Consider the following 25,916-nt stretch of genomic DNA (forward strand, 5'->3'; position numbering starts at 1 on the left):
CTATTCGAAGTGTCCCTGCCATTCTCACAAGTGTCTTGGTTTAGGCGGTAAGTTGCACGGGTGCCCTGACTCTTCCGATCACAGAAATATTCCTGGTAAAACGCACCTGTGTGGACGATACACCGAGCACGGCGCTCAATGCTTCACGTGGCTCATCCCACTTGACCATCTGGGGAGCTGAGTCATCTGCACCTTAGAGAGGCCCCGCAAGTAGACCAACTAGACGCACTCGTGGCGGAGTCTGGACTCGAATGACACCCATCACCTTAGCTGAGGGGGCCGTACCTGGATCTGCCGGAGCGCAGGGTTGGCCGGCAGGGGTCTGGCGGGGACGAGGGGCGCACGAGGAACCTTCTGGAGGGGTGGGAGCACTCGCTGAGGCGATCCTGGCGGAGGGGCGTCATGGGCCCGGAGGGGCCCGCTGATGTCAACGTTCTGACACTGTGGCCACCTCCTGGTAGTGTCCTGAGGGGGTGAAGCAAAAGCCACGGTGTCACGGGCCTCACCACTGCTCAGGAGGCAGCGGTGCCCGCTAGTGCAGCTCCACGACAGGGAATCTATCCTTATTTGTTTAAACTTCACAGGTGGAGCAGAGGCACCCCTCCCTCCAACCCAATCTGGAACAGCAGGACCAGTTTCTACAGGAATTTAAAAAAAAACTGGTCTCATCCATCAAGAAAGAGGCACAGGGTACTTGGGGGGTGGGGGTGTGCCAACCAGTATGAGGCCACAGACCAGATCTTAAGGAAAGGATGAAGGAGCTGCGAACCGTGATGCCCTCCAGGCTCAGTGAGAACTGAGGAAACTCCTGGCAAGGAGGACGGAAGCTTCTGGAAGTCGGGTGGAGGTGGATCTCCTCCTATGCGGTGCCCCTGCTCTTAGGGCAGATCAGAACAGATCCCTCATGCCCCTGGCCCTCCCTCTTTTCTTCCTTTCTCTCTAAAAACAGCTTTCTTGAGGTTCCACAGAGAGACAGATAATTGCATGCAATGAAACCATACAAAGTGGAAAATTTTGACATGTGTTTAACCAACGAAACCATCACCATAAGCTAGATAATGAACATATATCCATGTCATCCTTCCCTCCCACTCCTCCCCGCCGCCTCTTCCTTGCAACTCCTGACCTGCTTTCTGCCCCTATAAAATAGTTTGCATTTTCTAGAATTTCACATAAATGGAATCATGGAAGTGTGTGTGTGTGTTTTCCCCTCTGGGTTTTTTTTTACTTGGACATAATCATCTTGAGATTCATCCATCCTGTTGTATATATTAGTTCATTCTTTCTTATTGCTGAATAGCATTCCATTGTGTAAATATACCAACGTTTGTTTATCCTTTTACCTGTTAATAGAAATTTGGGTCATTTCCCATTTTTGGCTCTTCGATGTAAAGCTAGCTGTTCTTGCTATGTAGCCCCACATTTGGGTCTGAGAGGTGGTAAAGCTTACTAGGACCCAATCCTTTACACTTTTTACATCAAGGGAGATGAAATAGCTTATGGTTTAGTAAATACATGATAGTAATTTTTAAAATCACTTGTCATTTTCTGACACCAACACTGTCATTGTTATAATTTGACTCTTGTTGGATGAGTCCAACATTCAAAAATTCTCACGTGTATACCAGAAACACTTGATGGGGAAAACTAAATATTGGAGTGAATATTTATCTCTGCTGATATTATCAGATAATAATATCTGGTGATAATTCATGAGGGAACAGGAAAGTTCAGAGCTGGGAGGCAGCCAGCAGGTACTTTGGGTTAAGGATCTGGCTCTTTGAGACCACAGGGTAGGCAGCGCTTCCACAGCCCAGAGTTAGAGCACGAGGGCCCATCCACAGGCTTGGCGTAACTCTTAGAAATGCACTAGGAGATACAGAGCCAAAGAAGGTGATCCAGATCTTGCAGGTGGCATCTAAAACCATAGGAGGGGCCCAGAGCAGGGAACCTACTTGGGAGGCAGACCCAGGGGGCCTCCTGGGAATACATCACGTCACATGGGGGACAGCGCCCCAACTGGATCTAGTAGAGCTTCCATGGGGCACAGTGGGCCTCCTTCCAGCCCCTGACCATCACCTCACTAAGTGTGTGGACTCCACATTTCAGGGATCTATTCCTACTATAAACCTATCTATAGATCTCCGGGATCTGTCCCTACTCAAGCCCTTGTTGAAAACCCCATGTCTCAACGCACACACTAACTTGGCACATTTTGTGGACAACTTACCTTTGACATGTTGGAAAGTGGTGGCTTCCTCATTAGGCCTTTGCTGAGGTGAGCCTGACCGGGGTGGGAGCCTCGGGATGGCCGTGAAGGGTGCACACACCTGCAACACGATTTCGTTACACCTAAACCAGTGCATTTCCCCTCTGGTTGACTCAACTTCTTGTTTTGTTCACCGTCACGCTCAAAAAATAATTGGCTTAACTTGAGTGGTAAATATGCAAAGGAAAAATTATCTAATATCCTTACAAGATTAAAAGATAAATTTTGATTCCTGTCCCCCACGCCACCCCCCACCCTGCCCAAAGCCACTAATCTGTGAAATCAGCTCTTGCAATCCATAGATACATGGCTTTGAGGCACCCGGGAGACATTTTGTAGAAAGCTGGCATTTCAGCAATAATGTCTTTGAATATATTTGGATCAAAAGCTACCCCATTTGATGAAAATATTTTAACATCTCACGTCTTGTAAAAATTACTAATGTAAGGGCAAGAAAAAAAATACATCGGTGGGACTCATCAACACCTTATTTATGTAATAAGGAGCAAAGAGTTTGGAGGCAAAGTGAAGGAGGCAGCTGGTCCGGCAGAGATTTTTTTTTTTTTAAAACCAACACAATAGTTTTACCCTCTGAAAATCTGACCCCTTTCTTTGCAAAGGAAAACAAAGCAAGGAGCAGTTGGCTGCACATTCTTTCAAATGCCATTTCTGGACAAGACTGACCCAGACCCAGGGTACCTTAGCTTCTCAATGGTGGTTTTTTTATCTGTAAACAGCAGGCGTATTAGCGTCTTCCTTTTGAGATAAACTACGAATCCAGCAGCGAGAAGACACAGGATGGTCACCAGAACTCCTATGGTTAAACCCTGGTGATCTGAAACAAAACACATTTCACTCAGGCAAAGAGGCGGTTATAACGAAATGTGGGAAGTATCCGATGCTGACATTTAGCAACGTGAGCTTTGAAGGAAGGAGGGAACAGAAACGGAGTAAACCCCTGAATGATGTGCTGATAAATTAGTCTTACTTCAAAGGTCAAGCCTGAGGTTTAGTCTGTGTCACCGACTCGCATTTCTGACAACTCTGGAGCTTGATAAACAGGAACGTCCATAGTCTGGCAGGTGGGACCGCAGCCCTGGCCACATGCCGCCCCTCCCTCCGCCCACCGGCCACTGGGATGGTCACAGGGCCAACCGGACTGTGACCTCTGCAGCCCCCACCACAGAAACACTCCTCCCCACCCCACCCTTCTCTCATTCTTTAGCACTGGAGTCTGTTTTTGCTTTGTTTTCTTGTATTTTCTTAGACCAAGACCTTATTTCTGGGTATTGTCAAAATAGAAGGTAGAAAAAAAAAAAACTCCACAAAACTCTTAGCTGAAAGGAGGTTTGGTTTTGTTAGATTTTGCCGTGTTTGTTATGTTAGGGACTCCAAATACAGCCTTTGGGGGGCACGCCCCTCTCCCTGGCAGGGTGCTGTGTATTTTCTCCAAGAGAAGATCCCCTTTTCTGTGATTTGCCCCCATTGGTTCAGTACAAAGATACTGAGACCCCTCAAGGGTGTGGAAACAAAAGGAAAATTCAAACTTCTGATCACAGGAAGAGTCCTGGAGAGGACTGCCAGGATGGAGAGGAGCTGTATTTGCAACTCCCACTGTTCCCCAGAGTCCTTGAGAGCACAGATGTGGGTTCACTGGTCTCTGTTTTGCCGTGAGCAACAACCAGGATGTGCTTCCCCCAGCAGCAGGCGAGCAACAGTCCCCCGAGGGCGCTGGTGGCGGCTGTGCAGGTGACAGCCCCTCCCCAGGCCCTCCGCACCCCGTCCTGGCCTGGATGCTCTGCGGCTCCCGGCCAGGGCGGCTGCACTCCCACTCTGGGAGGGAACGCCTCACACCCTCTGTTTCTGGACTTTGTCCCCAGCTGACAAGTCCTATCAGGGACGGGTCTGAGCCTAAGTAAGGCAATCAACATGTGACAGTCTTGATTCCCTTGTTAGTGTTACTGGAAAAGCACTGCTTCTGGTTCCCTGGCCAGGATGTCATTCTTCTCAGACAGGGAGGCTCTGGCTAGAGTTCTGCTGTCTCTTAACAAAGCTAATGAAAAAAGTGAGCAGCAAGCGTCCCGAACCACAATTTCCAGCTCCTCACAATCAATCCACATATCTGAAGCTGAGCCGTTTAGCCCATCGAACATTTCCTAGGCCCCTAAAATGAACTTGGCTGTGCCTCCCGGGCCACCTGTCACTATCTGTTGCAGTGAAATTCCATCAAGCTGCTAGAGCCAGCAAACCGGGTCCCCCGGTCCCGTGCAAGCGCCGAGTCCTGTGTGGCCGGCCCCCACCTCCCGCCTCGTCAGCCCACCTCCCTGAGTCCCATGGTCAGTGCTCGCTGGTCCACGGGGGGCTCGCTCTGTGTCTCTGGGACCCGGAAGAGTAGCTGGTCCGTGGCAGGTGCTTCATGAACACTGAGCCATGGTCAGGCTGGTGGGCCGTGGGGGCAGGGGGCCCAGGACACGGTCCCCACCGGCCTCTTCGGTGTGTGTTTGAATGTACTTTCACGAAGTAATGGTAGTAGTGGGCAGAGTCACTGCTCGCTTGTTTTCACTGCTGTAAATATTCTTACTCGCTACAACGGAGAGCTGGCGACTGTGGATCCCCTAGCCTACGTGAAGCCCCCCAGCCTGAATACCACAGCTCCTGCATGTTCACACCAGAGACCCACTGGCCAATCCTCTCCCACTGCTTTCAGGGGCCATCTGGCTGACTTGGTGCGGGTGGAATGGTGGCCCCGTCAGATTAGAAACTAGAATCCTGCTAGTTTTGCAAGACAAAAGCTTCACCCTGTATGAGAATGTTAACTATGGTGCAGCAGGAGGGCAGTGGGCAGGGCAGAGAGGCCCAGTCTGGAAAGGGGAGGCTGGCCAGGCCTTGCTTTCCTACCACAGAGGGTGGCGGCCGGGGTGCTCCCTGGACAGCAAGACTTCCTGTCCTTCGTGTGCTTGCTGCAGGGCCCAGGCCCAAGGGCAGGGCCGCCTGGAGTCTCTGAGAGCCAGGTGGACACACAGCCCCATTTAAGCAGAAGGACCATCAGGAACTTGGGGTCCCACCTCATGACACCAATTGTGCAGATGTGCCCCTTGGCTGCATCCTCCGTCCCCAGTGCTGCGCTCACTGTCTGGCCCTGCAGAGCACTGTCCTGTCTGTCGTTTTGGAGATGTGGTGACGTTGCTGCTAGTCGCAGTGGGACTCGAGGACACACGATGGCCTCTGTAGCCGCATGAACCACTGTCTGGGCGTCTAAGCATCATGGGTTCAGGTGAGCACGGTGGTGTCAGCACGAGTGGGCACTGTGCTGGCCCCTGCACCTTTCTGTCTTGGTTCTTTTACAAGGGACATCCCCCCGACTCGCCTCTTCACTCACTGCCTGGCAGGTACTCAGAGGAGAGAGCAATGCACCGGGAGACCCCGTTTAAGGTCATCTGGGGAGGAAAGAACTGGGCACCACACACAGCTGCTAGGAGGGAGATGGGCTGGGTCTCCATCTTCACTGTGGGACTTGGGGTAAATTACTTAACTTCCCTGAGCTTCAGGTCCTTTCTGTGTAAAGAGCAAAGAAGAAGACTGACTTGGGAGCTATGCAAGGATCCCAGGAGATCATGAAATGCCCAGCAAGGTGCCTGCGCATGGCAACCGCTCAGTGAACAGAAGCCCCTGCTTTCCCCACCGCTGGTGCTGGGACCATGAACCTTCACTGCTGAGGAGGTGTCTCTCTAGAGCGGGCGGAGGCTGGGCCGTGCAAAGTGCTTCCATCCCACACCAGAGCTCACGCCCCCCTGGCAGTCCGCTGTTGAAATGACCTTAGCTGGCCAAGGTGTCACAGGTGAACAAGGAACAGAGTCCGCCTCTCAGCCGGAGCAGACTGAGGAGTGTCCGCAAAGGCCAGGGCGGCACAGCGCCTGGACACAGGCCTCAGGCGTGTCAGGCCCTCACGGGTGTCCCCTGGCTTCCCGCAGGTGGGGCACACCTGCATCGGCTCCGTACCTGGCTGCCCACGGCCCCTCCCCGCCCCCCTGGGTCACTCAGCACCCCCCCTCCCCCCGGGATGCACCGGCCCCGCTCACCTGCTCGCCGGACTGGGCCGCTGTCTGTGCTTCCCCCGAAGCCAAACTTGTCACAGAAGGGAGGCGCCCAGTGGGCCTCGCAGTGGCAGTTCTTCCGGTTGTTACACACCTGTCGGGGCCACAGGGAGGAGGATGCCGAGGGAGAAGCAGCGTTAGAGCCCACCCTCCGCGTGGGCGCCTGTAAAGCTTTGAGCCCTAACTGCAGCCACATCAAAGCAAAGGCCCTGTGGCCAGAGTCCCCATGGAGCAACCACCGAGCCAGATGCAGAAATGCCACTGTGAGCGTGAACCTGAAGTGCAGCACTGCACAGGCGAGACCAGAGCCCCGGGGCTGCGAATGTGACATAACCTGCCAGTTGGCAGCTGTTAGGGGAGTGATGGAGATTTGGGGGCCTCATCTATACCTCCTGCCCCTTTCTTTCTCAGTAATTGCTCTGTCCCTCTTTTTCAATTCAGGGTCTCCCCATGTACCCCCTCTCCCCCCAACTCTCCAAGGTGAGGAGTGATCCTGGCTGTGGAATCCGAGCCCCCGGGCATCACGGGCCTGACAGCCCCCGAGCACAGCCCTGCCTCCTGCAGGCACAAAACTGGACAGGCTGGCACACCTGCACCCACATCTCAGGCCTGAAATGCCCACCTCCCCCTGGCAGCTGCCCAGCTGTGGCTCCCGGCCCTGCACGCCAGACACAGCTTAGCAAACCCCTGGTGTCCCCGTGACGTGAGGAAGTGGCCCTCGCGTGTCAGGAAGGGGGTGCTGAGAAAGCAGGGGGATGGGCTTCACCCTGGGGGAAGCTTGGGGACCAGAGTGCTCCAGGGAGGGCCAGCTCCAGCTTGCCTGGTTGGCAGGGGTGACTGGTGGGCGCTGCGTTGGCTGTTGGATTTGTGGTTATTACACGTGGAACTCACCGAGCTCCTGCACGAGCCCGTGGGCTGTGAGCACGAAAACAAGAGGATATTATTGCTCTGAAAAGTGGGGTGTCTGCTGGATGCATGCCCAGGTGCATGGATATACGGGCAAGTGGCTAAAAAGAATCTCTGACCAATTCGGAATGGGTGGGACACCTGCGAATGGCCGGGACAGAAGGATTGTGTACTCGCGTTGCTTCTGAGTGTCCAAGTTTCTCTTTCACTTAAAAGCAAATTCTACATCCTGGATGATGCGCTTTGGGTGGTTGATATAAGGATGTCGGTGCAGAGCCACAGCCAGTACGCCTGCCCTGAAGGCCCCAGCTCTGCATTAAAATATTACTGGATGGGGCCAAATATGTGCTTTTATATTTTAAGGCAGAAATCAAATATTTGGGGCAGCCTTGGTGGCTCAGCAGTTTAGCGCCGCCTTTGGCCCAGGGCATGATCCTGGAGTCCCAGGATCAAGTCCCGTATCGGGCTCCCCACATGGAGCCTGCTTCTCCCTCTGCCTGTGTCTCTGCCTCTCTCTCTCTGTGTCTCTCATGAATAAATAAATAAAATCTTAAAAAAAAAAGAAATCAAATATTTGGAGGATATGTCTCATTTGTGATGTTTTCCTGCTTTCACTGATTTTTTTTTTTGATGATTCAACCATCTGTTCCAATTGCTTAAAATAAGACCGACAATCATGATAACCTGCAGTAAGTTGGAAAGTATATCCCCAGAGAGCTAAAGCCATATAGAATTAATCACCGAGTAGTGTGGCGATGCCGCATTGGAGCATCTTGCCTGGTTCTCAAAGATGCTTCTGTTGACTGACGTGCCACCCACCGGGATTTGGGCCCTGTCCTGCCCACACCATTTTGCACGGTCTCCCAGTATAGACCAGAGCCATGTGCCCTTTTTGCAGGGAGATTGGCAGCCCCGCCACCCTATTTGGAGGCACTGCTGGTGAGTTTGGTCTCACTGGGGGAAGGACTGTAGTCATGTTTCTTGTCACCAAGTCATGGCAGCTGCTCCGCCAACCCAGACAATGTGGGCCTTTCCTCTCCAACACGTGGATGGGGGCCTAGGGATGTTGTAAAGCCAGGGCCTCAGCACTGCTACTAACTGGTCATGTAACCTCGGATAGGCACTACCACCGCTCGGGCCTGGCCTCCTTCATAGTAAGGCTGCCCCGCATCAGAACTGGAGGGTACTATGCTGAGTGAAGTAAGTCAATCGGAGAAGGACAAACAGTGTATGTTCTCATTCATTTGGGGAATATAAATAATAGTGAAGGGGAATATAAGGGAAGGGAGAAGAAATGTGTGGGAGATATCAGAAAAGGACACAGAACATAAAGACTTCTAACTCTGGGAAATGAACTAGGGGTGGTGGAAGGGGAGGAGGGCGGGGGGTGGGGGTGAATGGGTGACGGGCACGGAGGGGGACACTTGACGGGATGAGCACTGGGTGTTGTTCTGTATGTTGGTAAATTGAACACCAATAAAAATTAATTTATATAAAAAAATGTGAACGCCCATATAAACACCAAAAAAAAAAAAAAAAGGCTGCCCCGCATCATCTCTTAAAGCCATTAGAAAGAAATCTATGATCCAATGAAGATTTGAAAAGATTTCATTTTATATTGACAGTCAGCTACCCTCACAGTCAACAAACCCATCCGAGACGGCACTGCAATCCTTCATGGTTACAGCGCAATAGTCGTTTTATGAAAACCTCCATAATTCTATGTTAGAGTCACTGGCGAGTGTCTGTACGTTTTAAAAATAGAACTGAGAGCATGATTTCTGCACAAAAGGTTTCAGAAAAACAAATGAACCACTGGCATGGCTAATCAAGATTAATACGATTCCATTGGAAATAATTAAGCCCATCAGGAAAAATAAATTATGTTTTAAACAATTAGAGTCCACTTCTCTCTTTAAAAAAAAATTCTCTGAACTAAAATAACGGCCTTCTTTAGTTGAAATTCATTGTATGTGATTTCAAGAACATGTGGTCAGTGTGTTCTGTCTCCTTTGTTTTAATTCCTTTTGGAAGTATTTCAGTTCAGACACATATTCCGAATCTTGGTGGAAAGAGGGACAGCTCTGTTTGAAACATTAATGCAAAATCCTTTATGCAGGAAGGTTAGCTTTAAAATTTACTTTGAAGATGACAAAGTCCCTTTTTTAAAATCACAGGATGTTAATTTGAAAGCTAATTACTGCTCAATCTGATTTTCTTTGTTAAGTAAAAGTCACATTTCTGATGCTATGTAAAGGTCAAAAAAATTAGTGTCTTTAGAGGAAAACATTGAGGCAACTGCTGTATATATTTTTTAAAGTTATGGATTGCATAATCCTTTGCAAATGAATGATTTGGTGCATATCTTGATAGGGACTGGCTATAAAAGGCAGTTCAGGCGCTCACCCCTCTCTGGTGGCACTGCATCACGCACTCGTGGACGCCGAAGACGCTCACGTTCTGACACCGACGATTGAGGCAGATCTGCAGGAGGAGGAAAGCACGGTAAATTTCTCAGCCCCTTTCCAACCACATGTGCACATCTGTGATTTAAAAAGGGAAAGCAAAGAGGAGTCCGAGGAAGATGATCTTCTTTCGGCTCATATGGAGGCCACGCTATGTGGCGCTTTCTGTTTGACTTGCAGCCAGGATCCTGATGCCCGCCTCCAGACTCAGCACATGTCAGCACTCAGGTCAGTGTGACTCAGGTCAATGTGAGTTGGGCCAGTGTGGTGCTTCATATGGTTTCAGCCAATTATGAGATTATGAAAACTGACTTTTGCTTAGAGCTAACAATGAAATCTGTGAAATACAGCAACTCTCTGCCCAACCCCCCTGCCCCTCTCAACTGGCCCCCTGAACTGTCCCTTCCATTAAAAGATACAGGGGAGGAGAAATGCATCAGCCTTTTGCCTAGGGCCTATGTAGACTCCGAGACTCCAAGCATCCAAGGTCCTAGAACCTTTTAAAGGAGATATTGAAATATGGGAACTTTTCCAAATTACTGACTGACAAGTACTATCATTGATGATGTAAACCATCAACAGATATGCTCAGCAGAGGAAAACAGACAGCTCCCTGGTGTTTACCAAGTCTTTGCAGAGGCAGTAATTTGCTAAATGACACTGGGCTAGTTGCAAGAGTTTAGTCTCATTTTAAAGGCACATAATATACTCCAGACTCAAAGGATCAGGCCCTTTATCTCCCAGAAGATGTTACAAATTAGTGAAGGCAGAGGAAGAGAAATCTAATTTTTAGATTGCAGAAGCATTTTGAGTCGAGTAGAACCTTTCTATGGGAAGTTCACCATCTGACCCCAACAGCTTGCGGGAGGCACTAGTGACACCCTTTGAAAGAAGTGCCAGCCCAAGCAACTCAGAGCACTGCCGGGAATCTCGGCCAAGGGGACGGTCACATTCCAGCTGAGAGAAGAAACTGAGGTTACAGAGAAAACAGCGGGACCCCGGTCAGAATCCCAGTGTATGGGTGCTGCCCTCTTCCCAGCCCACGAGCAATGCCGAGGATGGCTTTCAAAGAGCCAGTGTTCTGCAGAAATGTGGATCAAAGCACATTTAATCTTGCACGTGGAGGGAAAAAAACCTCATTGATAAATTGAGCCCTTGGAGTTTTGGTGTTCAGATGCACCTGGTGCTGGCTGTTCAGACTACAGTTTAAAAAATGAGTGTCATTCTAATGTCAAGGTCTGAATATAATCTAACATGTGTGGTTAAGGTGAGCCCTGGAATGTATATTGTGTTTCTCATATCATCATCCCACTTCCTTAGGGATGAAGACTTTGTGGCTCAGGGTACACAGGGGGTGGGGAGTGGGGGGTGGGGAGGGAACGGGGTGAGGGTACAGAATTCTTGCCCTAGGGAATTGAATCTGCGTCTTTCTATTCATGCTTGTGAATGATTTCATAATCATTTTGAAGGTAGGAGGGGGGGGATCCTAAGAAAAACAGGTGGGGGCTGATTAATCTTTCCTAAAATGTGTTACTAAAGTTGCTTTCATTTAGCCTGATGAGAAAGTTTGGTGAGAAAAATCAATGCAGCAGAATGTTAAAAATCTCAATTTCTTTTTTTTTTCTCATGTTTTACTTTCTTTCTAAACCCTCAAGTATCTCAGCCCACCTTTCCCCTCTAGTCTCTAAAAGAACTCCCTTCAGCTTCAAGCTGATCTTATCTCTTCCCCCTCTCCTATTCTCTCTATGAGGGTCTTTGAAAATACATCTCACTTCCCGTTCTGTCCAGGTGAGAACAAGCCCTCATTGTGCCAAAAACCAAGGCCACATTTCCAAAAACAATATAATAGCTACTGTGTTTCCTTCCAAAGTAATTTCCTGGCTGGAAACACTCACGACACCCAGAGTGCAGAAATGACTTATTAACACTTAAAGGCTGAGAAACCAAGCTTGAGTTTCCCCAATCTGCATCTCCATGGTCAGGCCAGGATCTAGGATTTATTAACTTTACCTTCTAAGTGCAAAGAACTGGATTCCAGAGACAAAGTTCTAGGAAGGAATGGATTTAGGAAAACAAACCTCCTAAATCCATGTTTGGACAGGACGTTTCTCAATGGGCCCCCTTCCAGACTTACACAGATGATGCGAGTGAACATTTGGGTCTTACTTTTCCATCTGCACACTTTGTGCCGGCAAGCACAAGCCCGGGGTCCGGCATGTCATCGCCCAAGTACACATGGGTCCCGCGGCACAGAATCCGACCTCCTTCCTGCAGTGGGATGTTTGTTTCTATGGAAACAGCATTGGTACCGATGACGGGCCGGCTGGCACCTCCTTGACACTGGATTTTTCCGCATTTAGCATCTCTGGAAGGGCAAGAATAAACAGTCCCCAGGGAGGGAAAGTTTGGAACCAGCCCTGAGAACCTAGGAAGTTCAAAGTGACAGTGGGCTCAGGCCGCGGATCCCATACCTCATCTCACATTTGGCAAAAGAGCTCTTGGAGTGTTTGCCACAGTTGCCATAAGGGTCACCTGCAGAGTTGACTCTCTCAAAGCAGATCCCAGGGGCAGGTTTAGCGCCTGAAATGGAAGCAAAGCAGCACTGTCACCTCTTGCAAGTGTTTTTAATATTTGCCTTTGAACAGCACTGGGCTTTCTGGTTAAGAGGAGATGAGTTTGGTGTTGGGAGAAACCATGCCTGGCATCTCAGCTGACTCCTGGTGTGAACTGGCCATGGAAGCCTAGCATCCTCTCCTGGCTCCACTCAGAGCAAAGCCTGCATTTCGTAGCTCACTCTTCTCAAAGGCTGCTCTCTGGGCCCAGGGCACATGCAGCTTCTCAGGCGATGTGGCCTGGCTGCAGGACCAGATCTGATCCAGCACAGAAAGGAGGTGGCTAGCTGGCAGCAGGGACAGGGGAGCTTGCTCTCTTTAACAGCATCCTACACAATTCTAGTGAGAAAATGCAAGGTAAAGCAGGCTCCAAGGAATAATGATGACTGTGTGGGGACGTGGAGATGGGGGGAGAAATAGAGAATAAACAAGAGATCTTATACAACATTTTCAGTCTATAAAGCTCCCTATAAGAGCAAGCATGGGACACTTGGTGGCTCAGTGGTTGAGCGTCTGTCTTGGCTCAGGTCATGATCCCAGGGTCCTGGGATCAAGTCCTACATCGGGCTCCCCAAGGAGAGCCTGCTTCTCCTTCTGCCTGTGTCTCTGCCTCTGTGTGTCTCACAGGAATAAATAAAATCTTAAAAAAATGAGTAATCACTAGCTTCCATTAGTGCCTATGTTAGCAAGGCAGAGTGCTCTCGGAGGCCAGGGAGGCATAAATCCTGATAGTCATTTTGCACAGAAAGACAGTACCTGGCAGAGAGGAACATGGGAGCCAGAGAGCTCAGGACATGGCCATTCTTAGCACATCTTTTGGCCAAGGGAAGAGTGAGCCTATGCTCTGGGGCTTGTACTGCCAAAACTTTGGAGGGTTCTTAGATCCTATGTGTAACAACCCCTGTTGAAGACCATATGAAGAATTCAGGAAAAGAGGTTAAATGTGTGGCTTAAAGCTGTATAGTGGGGCCACCTGAGAGTAGAGCTCAGCCTATCCCCTCTGGTGCTCTGAGGTGTATCGAGGCCTCACCTGTACCGGGCCCTACATGGGCCTTGAGGACAGACAGCAGAAGACCTGACGTGCATGCACCCCCTGCTGCTGAGTTGAGAGACAGGCAGGTGCACATGGGTAACAGGGGAAGAGCCAGGATATTTACTTGCATGCCGCCCAAGGGACCCCAGGGTTAGGTAGATATGGGATGTAGAGCTACTGCTGATAGAATGGCTTCATTCCCTCTTTCCTTGCCTCAGGAGACCAGGATAAAGAAGCACCACCAGTGTCTGGTGGATGCTAAGCTCTAGGAACTGGGTAGACAGAGTTGATACTGCTCTGTCATCAATGCTGTTTTGATTCTACGTAGGTCCTGTCACTCTTGCTTTTACCAAGTAATTTATCTTCTGGGAAATGTGGCCACTTTAAAAAAAAAAAACTTTGCTGCAATTCGAATGTGTCCATTGATAAATTTGTTTTCCTTACAAGGAAAAAGAGATAAAAGAGATTTTTTGCGTGTGTGTGTGTATGGATAGAAATTTCCAAGCAGTTTCAGACACATGAGCTTACAAACAGCTGGAAGGTAGGACTGGATGGGGGCTGGACTGGGGTGTGCAGAAAGGTAAGACCAGGAGGGAGAAAGAGGGAAAGAGACTGGTCTCTACAGCGATTTAAAACAAAGGTGCAAGTTTGATGTACGAATACCCCATAAAGTGGCTAAACCATGGCCGGAAACCAAGCAAAGGGATAAAAACAGTATTTAAACAAGTATGAAACATTTTAAAGAGAAAACAAATGCTAGGTAACTGCTTGGGAATCTGGACCTGGGATTTTGACAAAACTGGGTCTAGGGCAGGGGGAGGTTTTAATGCCCCAAATGCCAGTGGGCTGTATGGCTTAGGAAACCAGATACACATGTGATAGAATGACTGTAACATCCCTGGAGGCTATAACACGGTATTAGTGTTTCCAGGTAACTGTGAAGCACTGTGCATGCCTAGGTAGAAGCCACCACACGGTTAAGGAGAGTTGCTACTTTCCCACAGAGATAACCGCACAGCAATGTTGATGGTCGATTTGAACATGCGAATTTTTAGCAACATGAATGACAGAATCAAGAGTCTTACAACATGCTGTCAATTAACTTGACGAGAAATATTGGAAAGTCCTGTTTTAGTGAAGAAATATTACTTTTTCTTTTACTGTCCTCTATCGCGAAACAACACTATTCAGTTTCTTTACATTTCTCTTTGGTCTCAAGATCTTTGGCAACCAACCTTTGACAAAGGTGCTAAGAAAGCACAACTGGGAAATGGTAATCTCTTTGATAAATGGTGCTGGGAAAACTGGATATCCACATGCAGAAAAATAAACTGGACCCTTATCTTCTACCAGCCACAAAAATTAGCTAAAAAAATGGGAGTAGTGACTTAAGTGTTAAGACTTGAAACTATAAAACTGCAAGAAGAAAACATAAGGGAAAAGCTCCTTGACATTGGTCTTGGCAAAGATTTCTTGGACACGACGCCAAAAGCACAGGCAACAAAAACAAAAATAGACAAGTGGAACTACTTGGACTAAAAAGCTTATGCATGGTAATGGAAACATAATCAATAAAATGAAAAGCAACCTACAGAATGGGAGGAAATATTTGCAAACCATCTGATAAAAGGTTAATATGTGAAATATATAGGGAAGTCCTACAACTCAATAGCAAAAAATCCCAGAATAAAGAATGAGCGAAAGAACTGAATAGACAGGTCTTCATAGAAGATGTACCAATGGCCAACAGTTATATGAAGAGATGCTCAAGCTCACTGATTACTGGGGAGATGCAAATCAAAAGCACAATGAGATACCAGTTCACACCAGTTAGAATGGCTGGTATGAAAAAAGCAAAAGATAACAAGTGTTGGCAGGGGGGTTGAGAAAGGAAGCACTTGCTCCCTTGTCCTGTACATTGTGGGGATGCAAAGTGGAGACAGCCTTTGCAGAAAACAGCATGGAAATCCCTCAAAAAATTAAAAATAGGACCAACATAACATCAGTAGTCCCACTTCTAGGTATATATCCCAGGGAACTGAAATTGGGATCTTTTTTTTTTAAATTTTTAATTTTTATTTATTTATGATACTCAGAGAGAGAGAGAGAGAGAGAGAGAGAGGCAGAGGGAGAAGCAGGCTCCATGCACCGGGAGCCCGACGTGGGATTCGATCCCGGGTCTCCAGGATCGCGCCCTGGGCCAAAGGCAGGCGCCAAACCGCTGCGCCACCCAGGGATCCCTTGAAATTGGGATCTTGAAGAGATACCTAAACTCCCATGTTCACTGCAAAATTATTCACAATGCCCAAGACGTGGAACCAAACTATGTCTCTTGATGGATCAATAGATAAAAATATAAAATGTAAAATATAAAAATATAAAAATATAAAATGTATATACTACATTTGTAGTATATACACACTACTGAAGACTATTCAGGCTTAAAACATAAGGAAATCCTGCCATTTGAAACAACATGGATAAACGTGGGTGACATGATTCTAAGTGAAGTCAGTCAGGCACAGAAAGACAAATACTGCACAATCTCGCTTGTATGTGGAATCTAAAAAAATAGAACTGATAAAGGCAGACAGCAGAATGGTGGTGGCCAAGGGGTTGGGGGGGCGGTAGGGAGGAGGCCATGGGGAGGTCTTGGTCAAAGAGTACAATGTTTCACTTACGCAAAGTCAATCCTAGAAATCTGCTGTACAGATTCTATAGTTAATAATACTATAGTTAATAATATTATATTGTACACTTAAAATTTTGCCAAGAGGGCAGATCTTATGCTAAGCGTTCTCTGTCTCTCACACACATGAAGAGGTTGGGAAGCATCTTTTGGAGGTGATGAATATGTTTATGGCATCGACCGTGGTGACGGTTTCATGGATGTATACTTCTCTCCAAGCTCATCAAGCTGTATATGTTAAATACCTACAGCTTTTTGTATGTCCATCACATCCCAATAAAGTGGTTTAAAAACAAGTCTGTTTTCCACAGCACGTCCTCTGTATTTCTAGCTCATTTGGATGCTGACCTTTTTACTCTGTTGTGATGCTGTCACCGGAAATCTTATTTTTAGGTACAAATACCCATTCCTCCAACAGTGAGTCTTTTGCTTTTGCTTTTTTTTTTTTCTATTTGCTCAGCAGGTGTATATTCATGATCGCCATAACCTAATCATTCCTCCTGTTGTTTGTCAAAGTGATCTTTTAAAAGGTCTTTTACCAGAATAAAAAAAACAACTGGAGGCATGAAGTCACACCTTAGGAATAATTAAACGTGTGATAAATGTTCTTGTTCTTTCTTAAACCCAATTTTGTCTGTCAACTCCAGTGAACCTCCTAAACAGCACTGATCGACATTCCCGAGACACAATGTCCCTTTCTGACTGGACTATGAGAGTCGAAAGATACGATCGAGAGATTGAGAAGTCGGTAGCAAATCTTTCTTTCTAATGGAAAATTTTTTGGAGAAAACCATGCTTTATATCTGGCCATGTGTGGCAAGGAAACAATGAATGTTTATCAAATTTTAATACTTTTGGAAGGCCTCCTCCCCGTTGGTCTCTCTAATCAGCCATGCTGCAGAGTTGGAGGAGCAAGGACTCGGGACTGAGAATGATGTAGGCTGATCTGGTGTCAACCTCACATACCAAGAGGCCCTTGCAAAGTCATATATGCTCTAGAGACTCTCTTCCCTCATTTGTCAAATGGGGACAAGGCCATCACCTGACTCAAAGGTGCTGAGACTCAATGAGTCCCTGACATGTGACAGGCTCTCAGTAAACCTGAATTATAATAAAGAGCAGCCACTGATCATGGGGAAGAGGAAGTCTGGCTCCTGGGCATTAAGAATGGGAGAACGTATGAGGGAGAAGAGAGCTCCTTGGTCCTGGCCATATTTACAACAGTTACCATATTTGAAAGTTCATGATTATGTCCACAAGGGCTTTACATCTGTGTCCTTCATGGATGACTGTCCCCAGGTCCTAGCACATCATAGGAAACCAGTGAAGAGTGCTGAATGACTGGGTAAGTAATTCCTGAACCCATCTTGGGACACAGAGGGGTAAGAGAATCACCTAATCTGAAACCCTGGGAGGTTGTGTACACACTTTGTATATTAAATAAAAAGTACAGTTGTAGCTCAAGGATTTCAACTTCCCTACACCTCTCCCCTCCTTACTCATTTCAGTGAGTGAGGGTCCCCACTGCCCTAAGCCTTGTGCTTATTCTGGGCACCCTCCCAGCCTCCTCTGGGCTGAGCCTCCAGAGCCCTATATTACTGCATATGTACATGGTACCATCCTGAAAGAGGCAGTAGGAAATCTCAAGTATAGACTCTTGAGCCTGAGTCCTTTCTATACTCCGGGGACAAAGGTCACAGTCCCTGTAATTCCTTTCCTTACCCTTAAACAAACCAGCACACACACTTTAAACAAATGAGCCTAGTTTGGATCACCAACAGGCCATCTGTTGGGTACCCCCACTATTAGGTATTGTGTGGGGTCCAGCATGCATATCTTTAATCCTTATAACCAACCTGTAGGGTCTACATATCCCATTGCACAGATGTAAACACAAGGCTCAGTGTTCTAGCAACTTGCTGAAGATGATAATGCTGAGTAAGTGGTAAAGGTGGACTTGGCTCATGGACTTAAGCCAAAGTCCATGACCTTTCTATTCAGCTACAATCCCGTGTGCTGCCTCCACCTTAGATACCACCTAATTGGCAACAGACTCCTGTCTCTGCTGTTCCTTTCTCCCCCGAACCACCAGTCAACTCCTGTAATCTGCCGTTCATGGGCGTAGCTGTAACTGCACCAAATCAATGGGGGGAGGGGGTCTTCCTCCAAGAGGGGAGCGATGGGGAGGCACAGTAAACATTTTTATGCCTCTTTGCTGAATATCTACTGACCCAGGAAAAGAAATGAAAAACCTTGAATAACCTGAAAACTTCTGTGGGTAGAAGGCGGTCCAAAAAGAAGCAAAGCTGGGTAGAGTTTGGCCAGTGAAATTTATTCCCCTCTGGTCTGAATCTGTCCAGTGGTTTGAACTATGCCGCTTTCTAGAGGTTAACTTTCCGTCTTCCCCTGGAAACCAATACCGGTTATTCATTTCAGGTCTCACCCAAAACTTGAGCATAGGAGCAAGAGTTGCCAGGTCACATTTTACCATGGGTGAATTAGCAGGATGCCTCCTTGGTGGGACATGGCAATGACACTGCTTGCTATAAAATGGCAAAAAAGCAAAAAAACAAAAACAAAAACAAAAAAACAAAATCAAACTCCAAACAAAACCCCTCATATTTGGAAAGAAAAATAGGTCATGCTTCATTAGCTACATAAACTTGGGGATGGGCTAGATCTCTCCCTCTCTCTGTGAAGTCAAAGACCAGAATGGATAGTCAATGCCTGTCATGTGGTCTTCGCTTATCTGGAAAACTCACGGAAAGCACACCATTGTGAGAATTCATGGTCAACCGTGACACAAGAGCTTTTGCAGTCTCCATCCTCAAGCACTTAGGGACTGACAACTTTCATCAAAGCTCAGAAATGGCTATTTTAACTTGGTGGCGGGGGGAGGGGGATGGTGAGAGCAGCAGGTGAGAGGAGAAGGGGGCAGAACCATGTTGATGATGCTTGTTCTCATCCAGCTGGGCTTGCCTTTCCTACCCTGGAGTCTCCATGTTGGGATGAGAAATCGGAGTGGAAAAACATGGATGTTTAAAGGCCAAGAGGCCTAAGACGAATGAAGCTGATTTTAGAAGTAGTATAAGCTGTTGAGACTTGACTCAGATCACAACCTGCCCTGCTGCTGCCCCACCTCAAACTTCAGGCCATAGGACAGTGCCACACAGGGCTCTGTGCCACCTCCTGGGGCCAGCAAGCTTCCAGCTAAGGGGTTGGGCACCACTCGGCACCAGCCCACACACCCTCTGAAGGGGGGGTAATCTCTCTCACAGGAGAGCCTGTGTGGTGGGAGGGGCTCCCTCTGGCGAGTGTGAGACTCCAGTTTGGCCAGAGGCCTCTGTGCCACAGGTCATCAGATTGGGTCCGTGATGGATGCATGACCAGGGCCAGGTAAATTAGCATCTTCCTTGGAACCTGGCTGCTGGGGCCAGTTGGCTGAGGGTCCTGGGCTGCTGTGTTGCTCAACATGGCTTCATCCTTTGGGGCCCTCTTCCATGACCACCTTCCCATGAGGCTGGGGTCAACCCTCCTCCTCTTTTCCGTGCTGTAGGGGCTGTCCCCTCCTCGCATTTACCACCCTGGCCTTCTTGTCTCTTGTCATGTCCCAAGGCTCCTGCCTCACTGTAAAAACCCAGCTGCCAGGGACGGTGCCCGAGGCCTGCACAGAGCAGGTGTGTGCTGAGAATGAATGAGTGAAGAGCCGCGGGGAAGGCAGTTTGGGGAAGGCACGCCACGTCTCAGCTGCCCTACCCGGAGGGAGTCGACTGTGATTTCTGTAGAACGAAACATCTTGGGTAAATGAACACGGTCTCCTGGCTTCTCTTTCCCGTGGCTCTGGATTTTCACTTCCTCATTTACATCAAAGGAGGTATTACCATGCCGTCCGACGTGGAAAGAAGATACAAGGTCATCAGGAGACAGATGTTTCACAAACACAGGCAAAGTAAGAAAGCTTATCGGCAGGACAGCAAGAGGGGGGCCCGGTGCTGACCTTGGCAGCAGATAGGGCTCTTGCGTTCAAAGAACACATCACTGAGGAAGGAGAGTGGGAGCCACAGAGCCCAGAGACAAGGCCTGAGCTTTCCGGCAGCGCAGAACCTGCAGTGCCCATAGCGGAGCTGGTGACTCACGGGGCTCATGTGTGCAAGTGGCCGTCTGGCCTTTTTCTTAGCACAGGATGGTCAGTAATTTCAGGGGTGCAAATGACTTCTGGTAGGAGGTTATGAAGGCACAGGTTTGGGTTCAAAGTCACCACGCTTAAACCCATCTGTCTTCACATTTTCACGAAGAGACTTCATGTCTGTCTCTTGGAAAAAAAAATGACAACAGTCTTATCGCTATGATAGTACATCAATTTACAGCCTTTGAATTCTTAATAATGGAACACTTAGATGTTTTGCCATTATCCAAAGATAAAATTTAGCCTTTCGGAGGGAATTTTGACATCATACTGTATTTTACAATTACACAGAAAGTGATGGATTTTAATTACCCGTTTTATCTTCGGAGGGATAAAAGTTATATTTGTAACTGTAGTTTGGAAGTTCCAATGTCATTATGTCTCTTGAGAGAAGAGATGATGACATCTTGCATTAAGCCCACAATTTACTTGATCTAATCTTTTCCTTAAAATGACTTTATGCAAATGGATTTCTTGCGTTTGGGCGGACGGGCTCCTCCCCACTGTCACTAACTGTCCCGACTCCCGCTGCTCATACCCACAGACAGAGGCCCTTTTTCCAAAAACTGGAAGTTGTCCTGTTCTCCTCCTATTTCTCCTCTCTTCTCCAAATTGACCCTTGCGCTCAACAGAAAATGGAGCCCCAATGGACAAGTCTTATCATTTCCTTCTCATGGGGTGGGACAAAACAGAGACTCTCCTGATTCCTAGACGATAGGACTCTCGACAAAAGTATCTTCTCTTCCCATCGCTTGTCTCCAGAGTTGTAGATGATTAGGAAATGTACTGCCCCAGGTGTATCATAACGCAAACTCATTTAAACCAGCCTTGCAGATAAACACTGAATATTTACCAGCCCATAAAAACTGTCTGGCCAGCTCACACTGTATAAATCAAGTGACACTATTTTCTGGTGAGTGATAAAATAGATAAAACTAACATATTTTCAGGACTTCCCTGATGCAAATTGTTTGTGGCTCTAGACATGTAGTTATCTGTAAGATTAATTTCCAAGTAACGCTTTCAGTAACCACGGTTCAGATAAACAGCATTGGCAAAAGTAAATTTTCTGCCTGAAGAAAAATATCCAGCTGTATTTCAGAAGGAATAAAGGTCATATCACATTGACAGAAAATCTTTGTGGCTATTAAAGACTAAACTGGAGTAAGGAAGCGAAACACAAGTTACAGTTTGAACTACAGATAACATTTCTGTGACATCAACATAAAAAGCCTTGAGATACAACATTTGTGGTAGAAAAATCGGGGGGCGGGTGGGTGGTGGGGGGAGTTTAAACTCCTTGCCAGTGAGAACATTATCAACAATGATTAGGAAAAGAAACAAATGAACAAAAGCACCCCGAAAGGTATTCAAAAAGGGTATTACTTTGCTAGTGGGGAGCTGGTTGCAGGCATATGTTTTGAATTTTCGATCATTCTATTTGTAGAAAGATTTGGAAGCAGGGTTATTGTATTGAAATGAAATGCTGGATCGAGAAAAGTCCATTTCGAGAGGGAATGGTTAGCTGGAAGGAAGGCCTTTATCCGGTCAGTATTTGGGCAGCCAGGTCTGGAGAATGATGGACTTCCTGAGTGTAACTGGACGCTTCCGGATGACTCGACAGTTGGGTCAGGTCACCGGGGTGGGGGTGGCACAGGCCAGCAGAGTAGGAGCCCAGTGACTCCTGGAGCTCCGAGTTGCTGGGCCTCAGAGGGGAACTAAAATGACCCCAAGGCAAATGCGGTCCAGATCCCAGAGCATTTGCTAATCACGGGAAAATGAAATATTGCGAATGTGTTCCTGACAATAAGTTTTCCTTTTCTGAATCATGAAAAGCTAATTTAAAGCAACCACTGTAATGCAGCATTAGGATGCGTTCAGCCCAGTGCATCTAGCTGGCTGGGGCCCTGGCAGCTCCCCCCACCTCCGCGATGGTGAAGGTCACATCCTGACCCTACTCCAGGTCCAGGTGAGGGCACAGAAGGACGGTGGGAAGTATGTCACACTTTGGCAGAATCAGGGCTCTTGAGTCAGCATCTTAGAACAGCAGGACGTCGATGAATATTTAATAACTGAGAGAATGGGGTGACAAATGAGGATCTCTGCTCTCCAGGTCACAGTCCAAGCTCTGGACAAGCAGAACTGCTGCAGTTCCCTGGATAGGCCCCAGGGACGCCCTGACCCCCTGCTGTTCCGTACGCAGGAAATACCCTTTCCCTCCACCTCTGCCAAACGACTTCTCCAGGGCAACCTCATGTAGGACGGCTTCCTGGTTGGCTCCACTGCAGGCTGAGCCCCCCTCTTCCATGCCCCACCACATCAGAGCACTCACTACAGCCCCAGGGGGCCAGTGCCTTGCTCACTAGGCCATGAGCCTCCTGTGAGCTCAGCCAGACCTTTATAGAGTTCAAAAAAAATTTTTTTTATTTTTTTATGATAGTCACAGAGAGAGAGAGAGAGAGAGAGAGAGGGAGGCAGGGACACAGGCAGAGGGAGAAGCAGGCTCCATGCACTGGGAGCCCGATGTGGGATTCGATCCTGGATCTCCAGGATCGCGCCCTGGGCCAAAGGCAGGCGCCAAACCGCTGCGCCACCCAGGGATCCCTATAGAGTTCAGCCTTACTAGGCGCCATGCACCTAGCGTGCTGCTAGATGTGTCATACAGGATAGGTCAGGCTGTGTTAGAGGGCCACAACATACCCTCGGAGTGGACATACTGCAATCCCTATTTTACAGATGAGCCCAAGGTCACCTTGTTAGTAAGCGGTCTGTTCAACACCCGTGGTAGGCAGAAAAAGGGCCCCCCAATGAGGTCCACACCCTAATCCTCAATATATCACCTCATGAGGCAAAAGGGATTTTGAGGATGCAATTAAGTTTGGATTTTGGGAGAGGAGATTCTCCTGAATGGTCTAGATAGGTGCAATATGATCATAGGGCCCTTATAAGAGGCAGGCAGGAGGGTTAGATGCAGAGATGATAATGTGACACAGAAGCAAAAGCCAGAGAGACAGAGATTGGCAGATGCATGCTGCTGGCCTTGAAGATGGAGGGGGCGGGGGGCTGTGAGTCAAGGAATGCAGGTACCTTGGGAAGCTGGAAGAAGCAGAGAAATATACTCTCCCCTAGAGTCTGCAAGAGTAACACTGTCCTGCCAACAACATCATTTCAGGACTTCCAACCTGCAGAACCGTAAGATGACAAATTTGCATGGTCATGAGCCACCATGTTTGTGATTTGTTACAGCAGCCACAGGAAACTCATACGGTGCCCTTGAGCCAAACAACAGGGCAGCTGTACTGATATGGAAGGGAAGGAGCACACTGCATTTACAGAAGAGGTGGTTTAAAAGGCCGTTCTGAGAAGGTGTGCAGGGCCACAGCTGGTTCTGGCACACATGCTCTCTGCCTTCCTAGGGAAGTTTGTGCAGTGATCTGAAGTCCCAAGAAAGGATTGGCTGAAGTACACCGAGCTCTAGGAAGTCATGAGCCTGAGGTGGGTCCCTAAGCTTGTCATTTCCAAGAACTCTCTGAGCATCCCTGATGCCAGGGAGGCTCAGTCCACATGCAGGGACCCTCTCACGGCAAATGTACCACTCCCCAAAGGGTACCTCAGTCCTCAGCAGGAGGGTGGGGACAGGAGAGGCAGGCTGGGAGCTGCAGGGCAGCAGTCCCCAACCTTTCCGCCCCCGCCAGGAGGTGGTTCAGGTCCCCAAGCAGTCAGGCTGCCAATCTCACTGTCAGCCCCAAGGATGCTGAGAATTCAAAGAAGGTAACTTCCTACTGCTCTTGCTTTTGAAAAGCTCAGTGCATGAGTCAGGTTGTCAGTTTGCCTGCCTGTCTGGTGCTCTGGCTCATGCTCTCTTTCTCTCTCTGGTCAGGCAGTTTGAGAAGGACTAATCTGATGAGATAATAAATACCAGCCTTGGTCACCAGGAATCTAAGGCGTGCAGCCAGCTGAGTCACACAGTGGCGGTGGCTCAGAGAGCGCAGTGGAGTTCCATCTGACCTCACTTTGGAAATGAGGCCAGACGCTGTAATATAGCAGGGCACCAAAGAGCACATTTGACTCCAAAAAGCTCCAAGTGCTGTGTGTGCTCTGGCCACGGAATGCTTTTTTGGAAGGGAGCATTATAACATGCCCTGTAACCTAAGAAGGGGGAGATTACTGAGTCCGGAGAAAGGCTAGGAAGGAATGGCCACTAAGGATGCTTCAGGCCACAAGGATTTGGCCTGTAGCAGTAGCCACTGTCCCAAAGTGACCTCACTTGGCTAAAAGGTGTCTTAAATCACTAAACCATTCAGAGCCCATCCAACCACCTGACCTGTGTATAGTGAGTGCCTTCTTTGTGCTTGTCATCGCATTCACCCAGAATGAGATTGAGACCCCACCCTGGCCTCAGGGTCTTCCTGGCCCAGCTGGTGAGGAGGCCAGGACTAAGGCCTGGTCAAGTTCCAGAGATGAAGCACAAGGTCCCAGATAGCACAGTCCTCCTCCTTCTGCACCCAAGTGGACCCATGAGGCCTGAGGAGCACTGGGAGATGCCCTCACAGACACGATGACCAGGATGCTCCTTCCTGCCCCTCAGAGAGGTCCAAGTACAAAGGGGCGTCTTTGGCTGGTGAGGCAGCAGGCTCCATGACAGGACCCAGCCTTCAGAAACAACCGTCTCTGTTCTCCCTGCTTGGTTGCTGCTTTCACATCACACCAAAAACCCAAGCCTTGAGGAGGAGTCATCATTTTCTGTCCTAGTTTACTGTCCTCATCACTCCTGAAACCGAAACCTCACAATGAAAGTCTGAGGCCCATATTGGATTTCCCTTCCCTCAGAGCTTGCCTGGCTCTCTTCCTGCCTAACCACAGTGGTCTTGCCACAGCCGGTGTCCCCGGCCAGAACTGAGGTCACCATGGCAAGGTGGCGGGAGGAGGGAGAATGACAAGACAGGGTGGGAACTGTGCTCTTAGAAAGTGCTCTCTATAGGATTTGCTGCTGGAATCTTGGAGCAGGACAGAGGCAGTAAGCCCTGGGGTGAGGAGTCCACTGAGCCCTGGCTGCCCTCCATGGCCCTAGACCTCTGACCTCAGAAGATGGGTCAACAGAGGAGAGACGTGCCCAGGGTACTTATTATTCCCTGCTTTACATCCGAGCATCTGTTAGACTGTGGAGCTTCCGTGGAACTTTGTTCTAGGCCTGGTTCTTTGGTATGGTTGCACAGTATGTGTTACATATGGCCTTTGGGTCAATTGGCCTGGGTTCAAATCCCAGCCTTACAACCTCAGGAAATTGACTTCTGGTCTCTGAATTTGAGCTTCACTTTCTTTAAACTGTAGTCATTTTCCCTGTCTCTGATGCTGGGAGTTAGAAGGGACAGGCCACACTGAGCATCTGGCCCAGCATCCCATTCACAGGAAGCAGTGAGTGGACAGCCTCTAATTGCCCCTACAGCGGCTTCCTGGCTTCCGGTCCATCTGGGCATCTTTTCTGGAACACACAAGTCTGTCACTCCACTTTTAGAACCAAAATGGTTTTCAAGGCCCTCAAACATCTGTCTCCATGTTCTTCCTCTGAGCTCTGGTATCCAGGCCTCCCATCTGCCGTCCTTTCTGTGGGCCTTCCCGTTCAAGGGCTCTGTGTCAGGAGCAATCTCTCCCTGTCCTTCCT

At 48.4% G+C, this 25,916-nt stretch overlaps 1 protein-coding gene across 1 annotated transcript in view; it reads right to left on the minus strand.

Annotated features, from left to right (window-relative positions):
• ADAM12 (ADAM metallopeptidase domain 12) overlaps positions 1 to 25,916 on the minus strand; it is a 340,119-nt gene that overhangs the window by 19,316 nt on the left and 294,887 nt on the right. The window contains exons 15-21 of the mRNA XM_055300220.1: positions 12,206 to 12,314; positions 11,901 to 12,099; positions 9,676 to 9,753; positions 6,349 to 6,457; positions 2,969 to 3,104; positions 2,231 to 2,330; positions 286 to 465 (exon numbers count right to left, since the gene is read on the minus strand). Of these exons, the coding sequence (XP_055156195.1) occupies positions 286 to 465; positions 2,231 to 2,330; positions 2,969 to 3,104; positions 6,349 to 6,457; positions 9,676 to 9,753; positions 11,901 to 12,099; positions 12,206 to 12,314 (911 nt within the window). The remainder of the gene's footprint in view (positions 1 to 285; positions 466 to 2,230; positions 2,331 to 2,968; positions 3,105 to 6,348; positions 6,458 to 9,675; positions 9,754 to 11,900; positions 12,100 to 12,205; positions 12,315 to 25,916) is intronic.

The sequence above is a fragment of the Nyctereutes procyonoides genome, unplaced genomic scaffold (assembly GCF_905146905.1).
Source record: "Nyctereutes procyonoides isolate TBG_1078 unplaced genomic scaffold, NYPRO_anot_genome, whole genome shotgun sequence".
NCBI classification, from domain to species: domain Eukaryota; kingdom Metazoa; phylum Chordata; class Mammalia; order Carnivora; family Canidae; genus Nyctereutes; species Nyctereutes procyonoides.